General features: G+C 48.3%; 1 protein-coding gene across 1 annotated transcript in view; it reads right to left on the bottom strand.

The window, feature by feature from the left end:
- The window catches only part of SLCO2B1 (solute carrier organic anion transporter family member 2B1), a 40,330-nt gene that overhangs the window by 6,895 nt on the left and 17,352 nt on the right, over window positions 1–16,083 (bottom strand). The window contains exons 7-11 of the mRNA XM_056858818.1: window positions 12,569–12,668; window positions 10,181–10,345; window positions 7,992–8,184; window positions 5,769–5,931; window positions 2,589–2,758 (exon numbers count right to left, since the gene is read on the bottom strand). Of these exons, the coding sequence (XP_056714796.1) occupies window positions 2,589–2,758; window positions 5,769–5,931; window positions 7,992–8,184; window positions 10,181–10,345; window positions 12,569–12,668 (791 nt within the window). The remainder of the gene's footprint in view (window positions 1–2,588; window positions 2,759–5,768; window positions 5,932–7,991; window positions 8,185–10,180; window positions 10,346–12,568; window positions 12,669–16,083) is intronic.

The raw sequence follows: 16,083 nt of genomic DNA, 5'->3' as shown, positions 1-16,083 counted from the left end.
GGGAAATCAAACCTGGTTCTTCAGATTAGACTCCACCGCTTCGGATTTAGAATTTTTTCAGATTTTTGAATATTTGCATATACATAATCTTGGGGATGGGAGCCCAAGCCTAAACACAAAATTCATTAATGTTTTAAATACATCTTGTACACATAGAATCACAGAATTGGAAAGGACCACTAGGGTCATCTAGTCCAACCTACTGCACAATGCAGGAAATTCACATAGCCTGAAGGTAATTTCATACAATATTTTTAACAATTTTGGGCATGTGGGACATTGTAGGTCACCTGCCGTTGGTATGACCGGCCTGCACACGCGCCATTTTATTACCCTTTGTGGGCGCTCAAAACGTTTTGGATTTGGGATCATTTTGGATATCGGATTTCTTTTTAAAAGATATTTTATTAGTATTTTAAAAAAACAAACAATAAAAAAGGGAAAAGAAAGAAAAATAATACATACTCTTACAGTCACACAGATTATACTCCTTTGGGGAGTGAATTTCACCTTACATCTTATACAGGTTATAGGTTATTTCAGTGTTATACAGTTTGCTTAATAACTTCAAGTACTACATAAACTAAGCATTGTTTATGTTATCTCTGTTTATAAATTTTTAATCTACTCTTTTCATTTAACATAATCAAAATAACATTCCCATTTCTTCCGTGATTCTTTTATCGCATTTTCTTTCATCATGCTGGATATCGGATTTCTGAATAAGGAATACTCAACCTGTACCCTGAACTGTGGGAAGATGAGGCCAGAGGAGAGGAGTTTCCACCTTTCTCAGCATGGAGCAATGAAAAAAGCCAAGTAGTTGTAGGGCAGGGGTTGAAGGTCTTCATCGTCCCTGGCTGCCCCTGCTGCCTCCCATTCCCTCCCTGGGCGCAGGTGTGGTTCTGCTTCTTTCTTGCCCTCCTGACCACTTCTCAAAAACAAATCCTTCTCTGCAACAGCAGCAGGAGGCTGAGCCCTCATCCCTTACCTGCTGCAGAAACTACGTCAAGGCACAGTGTAGGTAAGCGTGTCGGCCTTTTCAGCAAAAAGGAGCAGTTACCTGTGGCAACTGTGAGACTAACAAGCATGAGATTTCATGGCCTATAGCCATGCTAAAGCAGAGGTCTCCAACGTATTGTCTCATGGCACCCCAGGACGTGGTGATGACTGCCAACTTGGAAGGCTTGAAAAGGGGAGTGGACATATTCATGGAGGAGAGAGGTATTCATGGCTACTAGCCCAAATGGACACTAGTCGTGATGCACACCTATTCTCTCCAGGATCAGAGGAGTAGGCCTATTATAGTAGGTGCTGTGGAACCCAGGCAGGAGAAGGCTGCTGTAGTCACCTTGTTTGTGGGCTTCCTAGAGGCACCTGGTTGGCCACTGTGTGAACAGACTGCTGGACTTGAGGGGCCTGGGTCTGATCCAGCAGGGCCTTTCTTATGTTCTTATGGCGCCCCACCAGTACCTTTGCTGGCACCCGCCAAGTGTTTTTGAAAAGTGGGCAGGGCCAGGTGGAGTTTTTGCCCACCAGTGCTCCCGACTGGCTATTGGAGATCTTGACTGGCGGTACAGATTATAGACATCCTGTTAAGCAGGGCTTCTACCTGAAAAGATGGAGAGTTAACGCAAATCCTTGCACCCCAGACATTTTTCCTGGCAGCAGCTATTTTGTGGCTGGCTCTGCCTCCTGCGGCAGCAATTTTGTAGTTGCGCCCACCACCCTGTGTCAGAATTCCAGTGGTGGCTACAGGTTTAAAAAAGTCGGGGACCCCATGCTAAAGCACATGGAACAGATTTTTACAGTCTTCTCCTGGCCTGTCCCCTTTCTTCCCTGCCCATGCCGGCTCTTCCGGCTTGTGACTGGAAACTCCTCGGGGCAGGGACTTCTGCTTGGTCTACTACAGGGGTGAGGAACCTTTTTTCTGCCAAGGGCCATTTGGATATTTATAACATCATTAGGGGGGCCATACAAAATTAGCAACTTTAAAATTAGCCTGCTCTATTTGGTCAAACATTTAATTAACTCACTCTGGGAAAGTATTCCGTTACAGTCTTCATGCTCTCGCTTATTCACCTTTGCCCCAGCCTCTTGAGACAGAGTCTCCATTGAGCCCCTTTCACAGATAGTAACTCGAGGTGGGGAGCCCAGCAGAGATTCCAAACCCAGGTCTCCCACACCACATGTCCAGCTCTGAGCACTGTAGCACGCTGGCTGCTTTCCCGACACCCTTTTCAGGTGGAAGGAGGCAGGATAGGGTTGCCAACCTCCAGGTACTAGCTGGAGAACTCCTGCTATTACAACTGATCTCCAGCAGACAGAGATCAGTTCCCCTGGAGAAAATGGCTGCTTTGGCAATTGGACTCTATGGCATCAAAGCCCCTCCCCTCCCCAAACCCCGCTTTCCTCAGGCTCCACCCCCAAAACCTCCTGCCAGTAGCGAAAAGGGATCTGGCAACCCTACAAATGCCCCTCATGCCAATTCAGCAGACTCCCCAAAAACGCCGCCCCTCTTGGTCCCCCTGCAGAGGAACTGTGAGTCCTCCAGAGCCCTGGTTCGATGTCCCCCCCACCGCCGCTACCTGAGGATAAGCATGAAGGATGGCGTCTGCGTGATGCTTGCCATAAATCCCGCTATGCAGCTGAGCACCATAAAAGGAGTCAGGAACCGGGAACAGTCTTTGATGCAGGACCCTGGGACGGCAGATCCCATCGCCCCACCGGTGCCGATGCAGCTACAGCGGGTGTAATTCTGGAGGAGGAGGAGGAGGAGGAAGAGAAGACATAAGTGGGTGAAAAGAAACAGAGTCTAAGGAGGTAAGGCGGGACAGACATTTAAAAAATAAGTACATAAGCAGAGCTAGCCACTGTGGTGTTAAGGGCCAGACGTATCGTCTTGTATCTGACTTTCCTTTGAAATGTGGTGTTGGGAGGAGAGGGTTACGGATACCCTGGACTGCCAAAAAAGCAAATCAGTGGGTTCTAGATCAAATCAAGCCTGAGCTGACTCTAGAAGTTAAAATGACTAAACTGAGGCTGTTGTATCTCGGTCACTTTATGAGAAAACCTTCTGCAGTTCCTATTATGTTGGTGTAAACATGATGAATGAGGAAATTGAAATTGCCCAAGACTTTCTATTCCTTGGCTCCATCATCAACCAAAAGGGAGACTGCAGCCAAGAAATCAGAAGGAGACTGAGACTAAGAAGGGCAGCCATGAAGGAGCTAGGAAAAATTCTTCAGTGAAAGGATGGGTCACTGGCAACCAAGATCAGGTTAATTCATGCCATCGTATTCCCTCTTACTATGTTTGGGTGTGAAAGCTGGACAATGAAGAAAGATGGTAGGAAGAAAGTAGATTCCTTTGAAATGTGGTGTTGGAGGAGAGTGTTACGGATATCGTGGACTGCCAAAAAAACAACAACAAATCAGCGGGTCATAGATCAAATCAAGCCTGAACTGACCCTAGAAGCTAAAATGACTAAACTGAGGCTGTTGTACCTCGGTCACATTATGAGAAGACGAGTCACTGGAAAAGACAATCGTGCTGGGAAAAGCTGAAGGCAGCAGGGAAAGAGGAAGACCCAACATGAGATGGATTGACTCGGTAAAGGAAGCCACGGCCCTCAATTTGCAAGATCTGAGCAAGGCTGTTAAGGATAGGACATTGATTCATAGGGTCACCATGAGTCGGAAGCGACTTGACGGCCCTTAACACACATCTGACTAAGGAAGCATTGGCCCTCGAAAGCTCATACCTCGAAAATGACTCACGAAAGCTCAGACCCTGCCAGAAATTTTGTTCGTCTTTAAGATGCTACTGGACTCTGGCTCTTTTCTCCTGCTACAGACAGACTAACACGGCCACCCATTGTGATCTAACCCAAAAATTCTCTCGCTCTCTAAGGTACAACCGCACTCCAACCTAGCTGTTTGACTGCAGGCCAAAGCAGCTTCCATTGGAAACAATTTTTAGCATGTTTCCATATACGAAGAGCAGAAAAGGTGATATTTTATGCATGGCTGTTTCACTCCCAGTCACTCCTCCTCCGACGACTTTGGACTATGCGTGTTATTTCCGACCGTCAGAGGTCGTCTCGCTCTCCCCACGTTTTGCCTGCGTTTTCAGATTCAAGATAAAACAGGTCTCTGAGAGCCTGAGGCGGGCGGGGTTTGGGGAGGGGAGGGACTTCAATAGGGTACATGCCTTAAAGTCCACCTTCCAAAGCAGCCATTTCCTCCAGGGGAGCTGATCTCTGTTGCCTGGAGATCAGTAGTAATTCCAGGCGCTCTCTAGCCACCACCTGGAGGTCGGCAACCCTAAATTGCAAGCTCTGGCTTGGGAAATTCCTGGAAATTTTGTGGGTGGAGCCTGGAGAGTGTAGGATTTGGGTGGGGGTGGGACCTTAACGGGATATCATGCCATGGAGTCCATCCTCCAAAGCGGCCATTTTCTCCAGGGGAGCTGATCCCTGTTGGCTGGAGATCAGTTGTAATCTCAGGAGATCTCCAGCCACCACCTGGTGGTTACCAAACAATAGATTGCCTATGCAATGCATAAATAAATCTTATTGAACAAATCAGTTACTCAGACACAGACTCAACAACTATTAGTTCTATAAATACACTACTAAACACTTAACATCAGACAGCTATTCAAAAAGTCTATACATGTACTAAGGCACCACCAGTGAACAAAGTCCAAGAAATAAGTCCAAAAATCCAACAACTACACAGGGAAAATCCAAGCACGGAAAAGCTGAATGTGTGAGCTCATTAAGTGAGCATATTTTATGTTAGAATTTATGTTAAATGGATGGGGTAATCAAATCTGTATTGGCCCTGTATTTGTGGGTATTGTGTATTTATTTGTAGAAGCTGTGGCAGAATACAAAGATGTTTTTTGCATGAAGTCATTGGTGGACATGAATTAAGCATCTTATGGCAAGCTGAAGAAGGAGAGTTGAAACGTGGAACTATCCAGAATTCACAATCTTGCCGGAGCCTGGGGGGAGGTTTCCTCTCTGCTGGGCTGTTCTTTTGAGACGCCACGCTCCCAAACACTCCTACACATTCAGCATTTCCGTGCTTGGATTTCCCCTTTTTAGGTGTTGGACTTTTGGATTTTTTTTTTTTTTACTTATTTCTTGGACTTTATTTAATGGTGGTGCCTTAGTACATGTATAGACTTTTTGAATAGCTGTCTGATGTTAAGTGTTTAAGTAAAAGGTAAAGGTCCCCTGTGCAAGCACCGGGTCATTCCTGATCCATGGGGTGACGTCAAATCCCGACGTTTACTAGGTAGACTTTGTTTACGGGATGGTTTGCCAGAGCCTTCCCCAGTCATCTTCCCTTTACCCCCAGCAAGCTGGGTGCTCATTTGACTGACCTCGGAAGGATGGAAGGCTGAGTCCACCTTGAGCCGGCTACCTGAAACCGACTTCTGTCAAGATCGAACTCAGGTCGTGAGCAGAACTTGGACTACAGTACTGCAGCTTACCACTCTGTGCCACGGGACTCCTAAGTTAAGTGTTTAGTATTGTATTTATAGGACTAATAGTTGTTGAGTTTGTATCTGAGTAACTGGTTTGTTCAATAAGATTTATTTATGTATTGAGCCTCCGTGCTGCCTTTTTGGCATTTGGTGTTACCACCTGGAGGTGGCCAACCCTAACTGCATATCAAACCCCCCCCCCCCCACACACACACAGTTTTCCTTTTAGGGACTCCCAATTCACATAATCACAAAGACTCTCTACTCACCACGACTATCTTACTTGAAGGGTAGTAATTTAAAGTTGAGCAGCCGGCATGACAAGGGGAAATGTATTCGACGCTATCTTCGCCACAAATAGGGTTGTAGGCAGTGGAGGAGCAGTTGCACATTCGGTTGCAATCGGACACAAGTCCTCCTCCAACTCCGGAACTAGAAAAGAAAGAAGAAGTATAACTTGTGCCAATTTGAAGGCCAGGTTCTTTAAAATTAGGTTTTTAATGGTATTCTACTCCTTAAAGATTATGGGGCTTATACACAGACTTTGGGGAAGGAAGACAGAAGATCCAGCGTAGGAGCCAGAATGGTGAAGCGGTTAAGAGCAGCAGACTCTAATCTGGAGAACCGGGTTTGATTCCCCACTCTTCCACATGAGCGGCGGACACTAATCTGGTGAACCGGCTTGATTTCCCCATTCCTCCACATGAAGCTAGCTCAGTGACCTTAGGCTAGTCACAGTTCTCTCCGAACTCTCTCAGCCCCACCTACCTCACAAGGTGTCTGTTGTGGTGAGAGGAAGGGGAGGATATTGCAAGCAGTTTTAATCTCCTTAAAAGGTAGAGAAAAGCAGGATATGAAAAACAACTCTTCTTCTTCTCTTTAACGAGGACCCAAAGAGCCAGTGTGGTATAGCGGTTAAGAGCGGTGGTTTGAAGCGGTGGACTCTAATCTGGAGAACCGGGTTTGATTCCCCACTCCTACACTTGAAGCCAGCCGGGTGACCTTGGGCTAGTCACAGCTCTCTTAGAGCTCTCTCAGTCTTACCTACCTCACAGGGTGCCTATTGTGGGGAGGGGAAGGGAGGGTGATAGTAAGCTGCTTTGATTCTTCCTTAACTGGTAGAGAAAGTCGGCATATAAAAAACAACTCTTCTTCTTCTTAGTGTTTTTACATATCAGGTGACAGTTCACCTGTTCAAAACATGCAAGGTGGAAGAGGTACTATGTTGTGGGGGGGGGGAGCCTTGAGTCAAGTTCCAGAAGAAGACAGAAAGAGGAAAAAGATAGCGATGTTGAGCCAGAAGAAATGAGTCGAGGTTTAGACAAGACTAGTAGCAGCACAGAGATCACCAGCCACTGAGAACCAGAGTGGAGTAGTGGTTAGAGCAGGACTAGGACTGGAGAGATCCGAGTTCAGATTCCCATTCAGCCCTGAAGCTCACTGAGCCAGCCATTCTCTCTCGGTCTGTCCTCTGTAACAAGCCGTAGTGAGGACAAAATGGGAAGGGGGGGGGGAGACACTAGAGTTGCCAGTTCCGGGTTGGGAAATACCTGGAGATTTTGGGGGTGGAGCCTGAGGAGGGCGGGGTATGGGGAGGGACTTCAATGCCATAGAGTCCAATTGCCAAGACATTTTCTTCAGGTGAATGGATCTCTATCAGCTGGAGATCAGTTGTAATAGCGAGAGATCAGTTGTAATCTCCAGCCACCACCTGGAGGTTGGCAAGCCTAGTGTCCTGGCTACATACACATCTCTGCTTGGCCATCTCATGGTGATCCTTAATTACCAGAAGCAATCAGGTAAGTAGATGTTGACAAGTTAAGCAGGTTTTGGGGGCACAAGAGCCAGAACACGGGGTTGTATGTGCCCCACTCAATTTAGCCCTGCAAAATCTACAAACTTCTCATGTGTACTGTAAAATATAAACTGATTTGTACCAAAGCTTCCCTAGCTGACCAGGTCAAGACTCTAAATTTATCAAGCCCAGGTATTCAGGGCATCTGTGGGTCTCACACAGATGGAAGCAAAGTTAAGTGTAGGGTTGCCAGCTCTGGTTTGGGAAATACCTAGAGATTGGGGGGGTGGAGACTGAGGAGGGTGGCGTTTGGGGAGAGGAGCGACTTCAATGGGGCATAATGCCATAGACTCCACCTTCCAAGGCAGCCATTTTCTACAGGTGAATTTGTCTGTGTAGCCTGGAGATCAGTTGTAATAGTGGGAGATCTCCAGCCACCACCTGGAGGTTGGCAACCCTAGGCTGCCCTGAGCTCCCTGGCGAAGAGTCAGACAGAGAGCTGAGCCGCAGAGCGACAGCAAGGTAGCGTACAGGAGAGAAAAGTAAGAAAGAGGCAAGGGACACAGGGGCGGAGTTGGGAAACCCGGGGCCTGAAGGCTTCCAGTTGACGTCTTCTTGCTCTGAAAACAGACGGTTCTCCCAGGTTCTTCCTGCAGGGTCCAGACAAGAATCCATACCCGGCCCAGCATGTGCATACCTTCTGGCAGGGATGAGGCCCGAGACCTGCTGCGCAGGGCAGCCCAGGAAGAAGAGGGGGAACTGGAAGACGAGGCAGAGGCCCATGCTGATGACGCACAGGAGGCTGATCTGCTTGTGGGACAGGTGGAACTTCTTCATGATGAGGCCGCCCAGCAGGAGTCCCAGCATGGCCACGGGGAGGTTGCAGGAACCTGTGGGGGGTGGGGAGGGAGAGAGAAGAGAGCGGAACTCAGGCACTGCCGCAGGGTTGTGGACCAACCCTCACACTAGGGTTGCCAGCTCTGGGTTGGGAAATACCTGGACGTTTTGGAGGTGTGGCCGGGGGACGACAGGGATTGGGGATGGAATGAGGAAAGGCTGAGGGAGCTGGGAACGTTCAGTCTGGGGAAGAGGAGGTCGAGGGGGGACAGGATCGCTCTCTTTAAGTATCTGAAGGGCTGTCACTTAGAGGAGGGCAGGGAGCTGTTCCTGTTGGCAGCAGAGGCTCACAATAATCAGCACATGAACACATGAAGCTGCCTTATACTGAATCAGATCTTTGGTCCATCAAAGTCAGTATTGTCTACTCAGACCAGCAGCAGCTCTCCAGGGTCTCAGAAAGAGGTCTTTCACATCACCTACTTGCCTAGTCCTTTTAACTGGAGATGCCAGGGATTGAACCTGGGACCTTCTGCATGCCAAGCAGATGCTCATCCACTGAGCCACTGCCCCTCCCATCTGCTTCCTCCGTCCCCGTCCATCATTTTATAATACCACTACCCTCCTTGGGGCAAAAAAAGGCATTTTTTGGTGGGGAAGACGTCATTCAGTGAGCGCTTCACTTTTCCTAATCACTTTGTGCCAAAATGTAAACCCCATTTAACATGGTGTAGGGGTTAGACTGCTGGACTAAGATCTGGGAGTCCCACGGTTTAATCCCCGCTGTGCTGTGGAAGCTTGCTGGGTGACCTTGGGAGAGTTGCCCATTCTCAGCCTACCTCACAAGGTTGTTGAGAGAATCTTAGAATAGAATCATAGAGTTGGAAGGGACCACCAAGATCATCTAGTCCACCCCCCTGCACAATGCAGGAAATTCACAACCACCTCCCCCCCGCCCAGAACGCCACACCCAGAAGATGGCAAAAAAAAAAAAAAATCCCTCCAGGATCCCTGGCCAATCTGGCCTGGAGGAAATTGCTGCCTGACCCCAAAGTGGCGCTCATAGAGTCATAGAGTTGGAAGGGACCACCAGTGTCATCTAGTTCAACCCCCTACACAGTGCAGGAAATTCACAGCTACCTTCCCCCTCACACCCCCAGTGACCCCTACTCCATGCCCAGAAGATGGCCAAGATGCCCTCCCTCTCATCATCTGCTTAAGGTCACAGAATCAGCATTGCTGACAGATGGCCATCTAGCCTCTGCTTCAAAACCTCCAGGGAAGGAGAGCTCACCACCTCCAGAGGAAGCCTGTTCCACCGAGGAACCGCTTTCACTGTTAGAAATTTTTTCCTAATGTCTTGATGGAAACTCTTTTGATTTAATTTCAACCCGCTGGTTCTGGTCTGACCTTCTGGGGCCACAGAAAACAACTCGCCACCCTCATCTGTATGTCAGCCCTTCAAGTACTTGAAGATGGTTCTCATATCACCTCTCAGTCTTTTCCTCTCCAGGCTAAACATACCCAGCTCCTTCAACCTTCCCTCATAGGACTTGGTCTCCAGACCCCTCGCCATCTTTGTTGCCCTCCTCTGAACACGTTCCAGCTTGTCTACATCTTTCTTAAATTGCGGGCCCAAAACTGAACACAGTACTCTAGGTGAGGTCTAACCAGAGCAGAGTAAAGCTCGGCATTACCCTGTGCATATAAGAAAGGGCCACGAGAGCCAAACACTGGCGCAACCCTTCCTGCCCTCCCTCTCATGATCTGCCTAAGTTCGCAAATGGAAAAGGGGATAACAAAAATAATAAAATGGAAAAGGGGAGAACAATTTTGTAAGCTGCTTTGGGTACCCCATTGGAGAGAAAGCAGGGTGCAAATACCTAAATAAGTAGACAGATAATCACCTCCCTTCCCTTTGCAAACGTTTCAACAGAAACATTTCATCCCATGCCCAGAATCACAGGGTGTGCCCATTCATGTGATCTGGAAACTCTCCAGTACAAACAGGGAAGCAATACATGCGTCCACACCCACACACTGGCATACCTATGAGTATGCTGGCGTACGCTGTCCCGACTCTAAACTGCCTCTCCAGGAATTTCCCCAGGAAGGTCGCTAAGCCCGCAATCATGCTGGTGAGGTTGATCAGAGCCACGATCATCACGACAAAAAAGGGATTCTTGAAATTTCTCATCAGGACCACGGGAAGCACTGCAGCAGAACAAAGGAAATGTGAGCCAGCAACCGTCTAGACATTAGGAAGAACTTTCTAATAGTTACAGTGCATTCCTAAGGAGAGTTACTCCAGTCTAAGCACATTCATTTCAATGGGCTTAGACTGGAGTAACTCTCCTTAGGAACGCACTGTTAGAGTGGTTCCTCAGTGGAACAGGCTTCTTCGGGAGGTGTTGAGCTCTCCTTCCCTGGAGGTTTTTAAGCAGAGGCTAGATGGCCATCTGTCAACAATGCTGATTCTTTGACCTTAGGCAGATCATGAGAGGGAGGGCACCTTGGCCATCTTCTGGCATGGAGTAGGGGTCACTTGGGGTGTGTGGGAGGGAAGTAGTTGTGAATTTCCTGCATTGTGCAGGGGGCTGGACTAGATGACTCTGGTAGTCCCTTCCAACTCTATGATTCTATGATCTTTCACCTTTGCATAAAATAATGATCATGGAAACCACAGGTTAAAAGGTCGACATTTAACTTCAAATGACAATAACTGGTTTGGTAATGCGACGTTGGGGAAATGTTAGTGTGGTCTGCATTGAGACCTGTTCTAAAACGAGTCAGCCCTCATGTAAGGTTGCCAACTCTGGGTTGGGAAATTTCTGGAAATTTGGAGGAAGAGCCTGGGGAGGACACGGTTTGGGGAGGGGAGCAGCCTCAGCGGGGTATAATGCCATACAGTCCAACCTCCAAAGCAGCCTTTTTCTCCAGGGGAACTGATCTCTGAGTCTGGATATCAGTTGTAATTCTGGGAGATCTCCGGGTCCCACCTGGAGTTTGGCAACCCTGGCCCACAATCTGGCTGCATATAAAATGGGGATAGCACCAGAAGTATAAATACACAAACCTGCCAAGCATCCTTTACTGCTGTCGCCCATCAAGAAGCATAACTGGAAATTGGAATTTTGAATGTGCCTTTGAAAGAGGCCAGAGGTACCATACACTAAATACAGTGCAGGGTTTTTTTTGCCATGGGAAGCACACGTCAAAGTCCATCCTAATATAGAAGACTGAAAACTGATTTTTTTCCTCTTCCCGTTCATCTAATAATTTCCCCTCCACCTCTGTGGTACCAACAGGACACATAACATTTTAACGATCACTCAGACAGTCCGCCAGTCTTCATAATCTGCTGTGTACAAAGCAATATTAAAATCCAATAAGACGAATTTAGCAGCAGCAGCAGAAGGAGGAGGAGAAGAAGAAGAACGCATCTTGCGCATCTTCTGGGCATGTAGTGGGGGTCACTGGGGGTGTGGGGGGAGGTAGTTGTAAATTTCCTGCATTGTGCAGAGGGTTGGACTAGATGACCCTGGTGGTCCCTTCCAACTCTATGATTCTATATGATAGGAAGAAGAAGGCACACGAAACTGCATTATACTGGACCGTACCATTGGTCCATCAAAGTCAGTATGGTCGGCTCAGACTGGGGCCTTTATGAACGGCTGTTTCCTTGCGGTCATCCCTGGTCAACTACTTTGGGGTTTTGCTTTGATTACGCTTGCATTTTCCAACTGTCAGAGGTTGCCTTGCTCTACCCTTGCATTTCAGCATGTTTTGCCCATATTTTCTGGATACTGGCTAAACACAAATCCAGAAAACGGGGGCAAAATGCACGGAAAGGAGTGGGCAGCCGCTGCCGGTCATAAATGGCCCCTGTCTGAGTAGACCATACTGCCTTTGAATGGACCAACGGTATGGTTCAGCATAATGCAGCTTCGTATGTTTTCATGCTTGTGTGTTCTTCAGCATACATGCAATGCTGCCCTTCCAAAATCAGCCTCTCTGGCAGGCAAGCACTGTTTCATCTTTCCAGAAGTGGGGCGGCAGGTTTCGGAAGGATATTTTTATTTGAGGAAAATAAAACTTGCCGAGCTAAATGTGGAAATGGAGCCTTCGGGTTAAGTCAGGGGAGGAGGCAGAACAGTTATAGAAGGAGACGGAAAATTGCCCGTTTGATCCTGACTGATAGCTGATCTATCCATCAAGCTTTTGTACTGCTGCATTCCTGACAAGAGGTTTAAAGGTGCAGTTTTATGGCACGCCTGGAATTTTTCATGCAGTCAGTGAGGAAAGTTATAGGCTCATCTCTCTGGCTTCTTTTATCACTCCTGGTGTATGTTAGCAGCCGACTCCTTATGGACAGCTGGTTAAATTCTGCCAACTGAGCCAAACGGGGCTTCCACTGGGTGACAGGCGAAGACTTACTTTTTACAAACTCCAGCAGAGTGAGTTCTTCGAGTCCCCCTTTAGGCTCGGACAGCAGGCTGCTCTTGCTCGGTTCTGCAATTACCTCCCGTGGATCTTCCTAGGAGGAGGCAAGAAGGGCTCTATGTGAACTTAGGCAGCTTGTGAGAGGGAGGGCAGGAAGAGTTGCGTCAGTGCTCGGCTCTCGTGGCCCCATCTTCCATGTTGATCACCCTTGGGGGTAAGGAAGCAATTTTCCTCCAGGCCAGACTGGCCAGGGATCCTGGAGGGTTTTTGTTGCCATCTTCTGGGCATGGAGTAGGGGTCACTGGGGGTGTTGGGGGGGAAGGAAGTAGTTGTGAATTTCCTGCATTGTGCAGGGGGTTGGACTAGATGACCCTGGTGGTCCCTTCCAACTCTATGATTCTATGAATCTATGTCTATGAGACACGGCACAATGGGCTCTTCCGCATTTTCATTTTCATCGCTTGTGTGTCCCTGTTGCTTCAGGGTCCCCCCCCCTTTCTGCAAACATTTTGTTCCTTCTAATGGTCAATTCGGTATTACGTTGCGGTATGTCCAGCATATTGTGTGTGTGTAAAGTGCCAGCCCGATCTCATCAGATCTCAGAAGCTAAGCAGGGTCGGCCCCGGTTAGTACTTGCCACTGAGCCACTGAGGTCTTTCCCGTCACCTATTGCCTGGTCCTTTTAACTGGAGATGCCAGGGGTTGAACCTGAGACCTTCTGTATGCCAAGCAGATGCCCTATCACTGAGCCACAGCCCCTCCCTACCCACACACACAAAGCTGCCTTATCCTGAATCAGACCCTTGGTCCATCAAGGTCAGTATTGTCTACCCAGTCTGGCAGCGGTTCTCCAGGGTCTCCGGCAGAGGTCTTTCCCATCACCTACGTGCCTGGTTCCTTTTAACTGGAGATGCCAGGGACTGAACCTGGGACCTTCTGCATGCCAGGCAGATTACTACTAAGACACAACCCCTCCCTGTGTTTTCACTGACACAGATCTGTTCCAGGGAGATACGCCAGCACAGCAGCGACATAGTTTGTCACAATAAAAGTTGATCTGAGACAAATGCACTCCTTCAACATAAACGGAACCCTGCTAAATTCAGTCGTTCAAAAGAGGAATTGGGAGTTCTTGTTTTTAAGGGAATTGATTGCATCTGTTTGTCTTTATAAATAACGGGATGATAAATGAATGCCTCCCGAAACCACCAACTGCTAGTGTTTATTTTATAAGCTCTGGTTCCTGAAATTCCTGGGGCTAAATGTTTGTGTTTGGATGACTTGGGGGAGGAGAGACAACATCTGGTGTCGGGTGGGCTGCAGCTTGGTTTCATGTTCTGGCTCATATTTAGAATAAAAGCATTTCTCCCCAAAGTTGAGGTGCGGTCGGCAATCTAGAGTGGTGAAGGCCTGGGGGTTGGGGGACTAGAAAAAAAATGGGAAAAGTGTGCTCCCTCCCCCATTTTTTCTGACACTTCCCCCCCCCAATTTTTCCAATGGGCAATTTGGAAATTTGGGGGGATATTGCAAAAAAGAGCCCAGTGGTGCAGAGTGGTAAGCTGCACTACTGCAGTCCAAGCTCTGCTCACTACCTGAGTTCGATCCTGGCAGAAGTCGCTTTCAGGTAGCCGGCTCAAGGTGGACTCAGCCTTCCATCCTTCTGAGGTGGGTAAAATGAGTACCCAGCTTGCTGGGAGTAAAGGGAAGATGACTGGGGAAGGCACTGGCAAACCACCCCGTAAACATAGTCTGCCTGGCGAACGTCAAGGTATGACATCACCCCATGGGTCAGTAATGACCCGGTGCTTGCACAGGGGACTACCTTTATTTTACCTATTGCAAAAAAAACCCCTATGAAATATTTTGTCTTTTAGAATGAGAGAAATGCTTTTAAAGTAGGGTTGACAGGTCCCTCTTCACCACTGGCAGGAGATTTTTGGGGCAGAGCCTGAGCAGGGAGGGGTTTGGGGATGGGAGAGACTTCAATGCCATAGAATCCAATTGCCAAAGCGGCCATTTTCTCCAGGTGAACTGATCTCCATCGGCTGGAGATCAGTTGTAATAGCAGGAGATCTCCAGCTAGTACCTGGAGGTTGGCACCCCTATCTGGAGATCAGTTATAATTCAAGGAGATCTCCAGATCTCCACCTGGAGGTTGGCAACGGTATGTTGGGGGAAGCAGTCCTTCAGAAAATCCAGCCCCAGATTGTTTAGGACCATGCATGAAGGATTTTAGGAGCGAGGATCATTACCAAAAATTCATATTACCAACATTTTTTCTTAACAAGTTCTCCCCAACTAGTCTGAAGAGGACATGGCTACAAGAAGTCTTATTTTCCCTCCATGCCCGACTCAGGCTTTGCAGTAGGGTTGTCAGGCCCCTCTTCGCCGCCAGCGGGAGGTTATTGGGGCGGAGCCCGAGGAGGGCGGAGTTTGGAGAAGGGAGGGACTTCGATGTCATAGAGTCCAATTGCCAAAGCAGCCATTTTCATCTGGGGAACTAATCTCTATCAGCTGGAGATCAGCTGTAATAGCAGGAGAACTCCAGCTAGTACCTGGAGGTTGGCAACCCTACTTTGCTAGGGGATTTCTCTCTCTCTCTCTCTCTCTCTCTCTCTCTCTCTCTCTCTCTCTGATTGTTCCTGGGCACAGCACCAAACTATCAAGACAATCTTTAGTTGGTTCTCTCTCTGCCCCTCTGGCTTTGGGGTTAACCAAGTACTTCCAGAGTACTTCCAGAATTTCATTATCGTGGATCGTTTTCCCCCTAGATTCCCTCGGGGCAAATCAATTTGGCGCTGTGCAAAGAACGTGGCATAAAATCAAACAGACACGGCAAAGTCAGCACTTCTCCTAAAGGAAGAAAAGCTCCATTTAAATATCCTCCGGTAGAAAAGGAGGAAGTTGATGCCCCGTTTGCCTTTCTGGTGACATTGAAACAGTCTGGCCGTAAACTTTACATCGCATGCTAGATCTGGGGGAAAGGGTGGTACATTTTGCTCTGTGATAATCACGCATGGGGAGGGGCTGTGGCTCAGTGGCAGAGAATCTGCTCGGCATGCAGAAGGTCCCAGGTTCAATCCCCGGCATCTCCAGTTGAAGGGACTAGGCAAGTAGGTGATGTGAAAGTCCTCTGCCTGCGACCCTGGAGAGCTGCGGCAGGTATGAGCTTGAGGGTGGTGGTGTTTGGTCAAAACCTCAGTGGGGAATAATGCCCAAGAGTCCACCCTCCAAAGCAGCCATTTTCTCCAGGGGTACTGACCCCTGTAGTCTGGAGATCAGTGGTAAATCTGGGAGATTTCTAGGCCCCACCTGGAGGTTGGCAACCCTAGGTTAAGCACCCCTCCCCACTTCTTTGCTCTACATCTCCTCCTTTAGAGCCATGTTTTCCTTACAAGAAACATCTTCTGGGTGGGAACTTTGTCCTGTTTCTGGGCCTTCTGCCCCATGCTTGGCTGGCTGCAGAGTCTGGTAGGCAAAGGTTCCCAAAAAGAGCAGGTGGAACATGG

Source organism: Euleptes europaea, chromosome 12 (genome assembly GCF_029931775.1).
Source record: "Euleptes europaea isolate rEulEur1 chromosome 12, rEulEur1.hap1, whole genome shotgun sequence".
Taxonomy (NCBI): Eukaryota; Metazoa; Chordata; class Lepidosauria; order Squamata; family Sphaerodactylidae; genus Euleptes; species Euleptes europaea.
The sequence above is the reverse complement of the archived record's forward strand: the minus strand, read 5'-3'. Positions and strand labels throughout refer to the sequence as shown.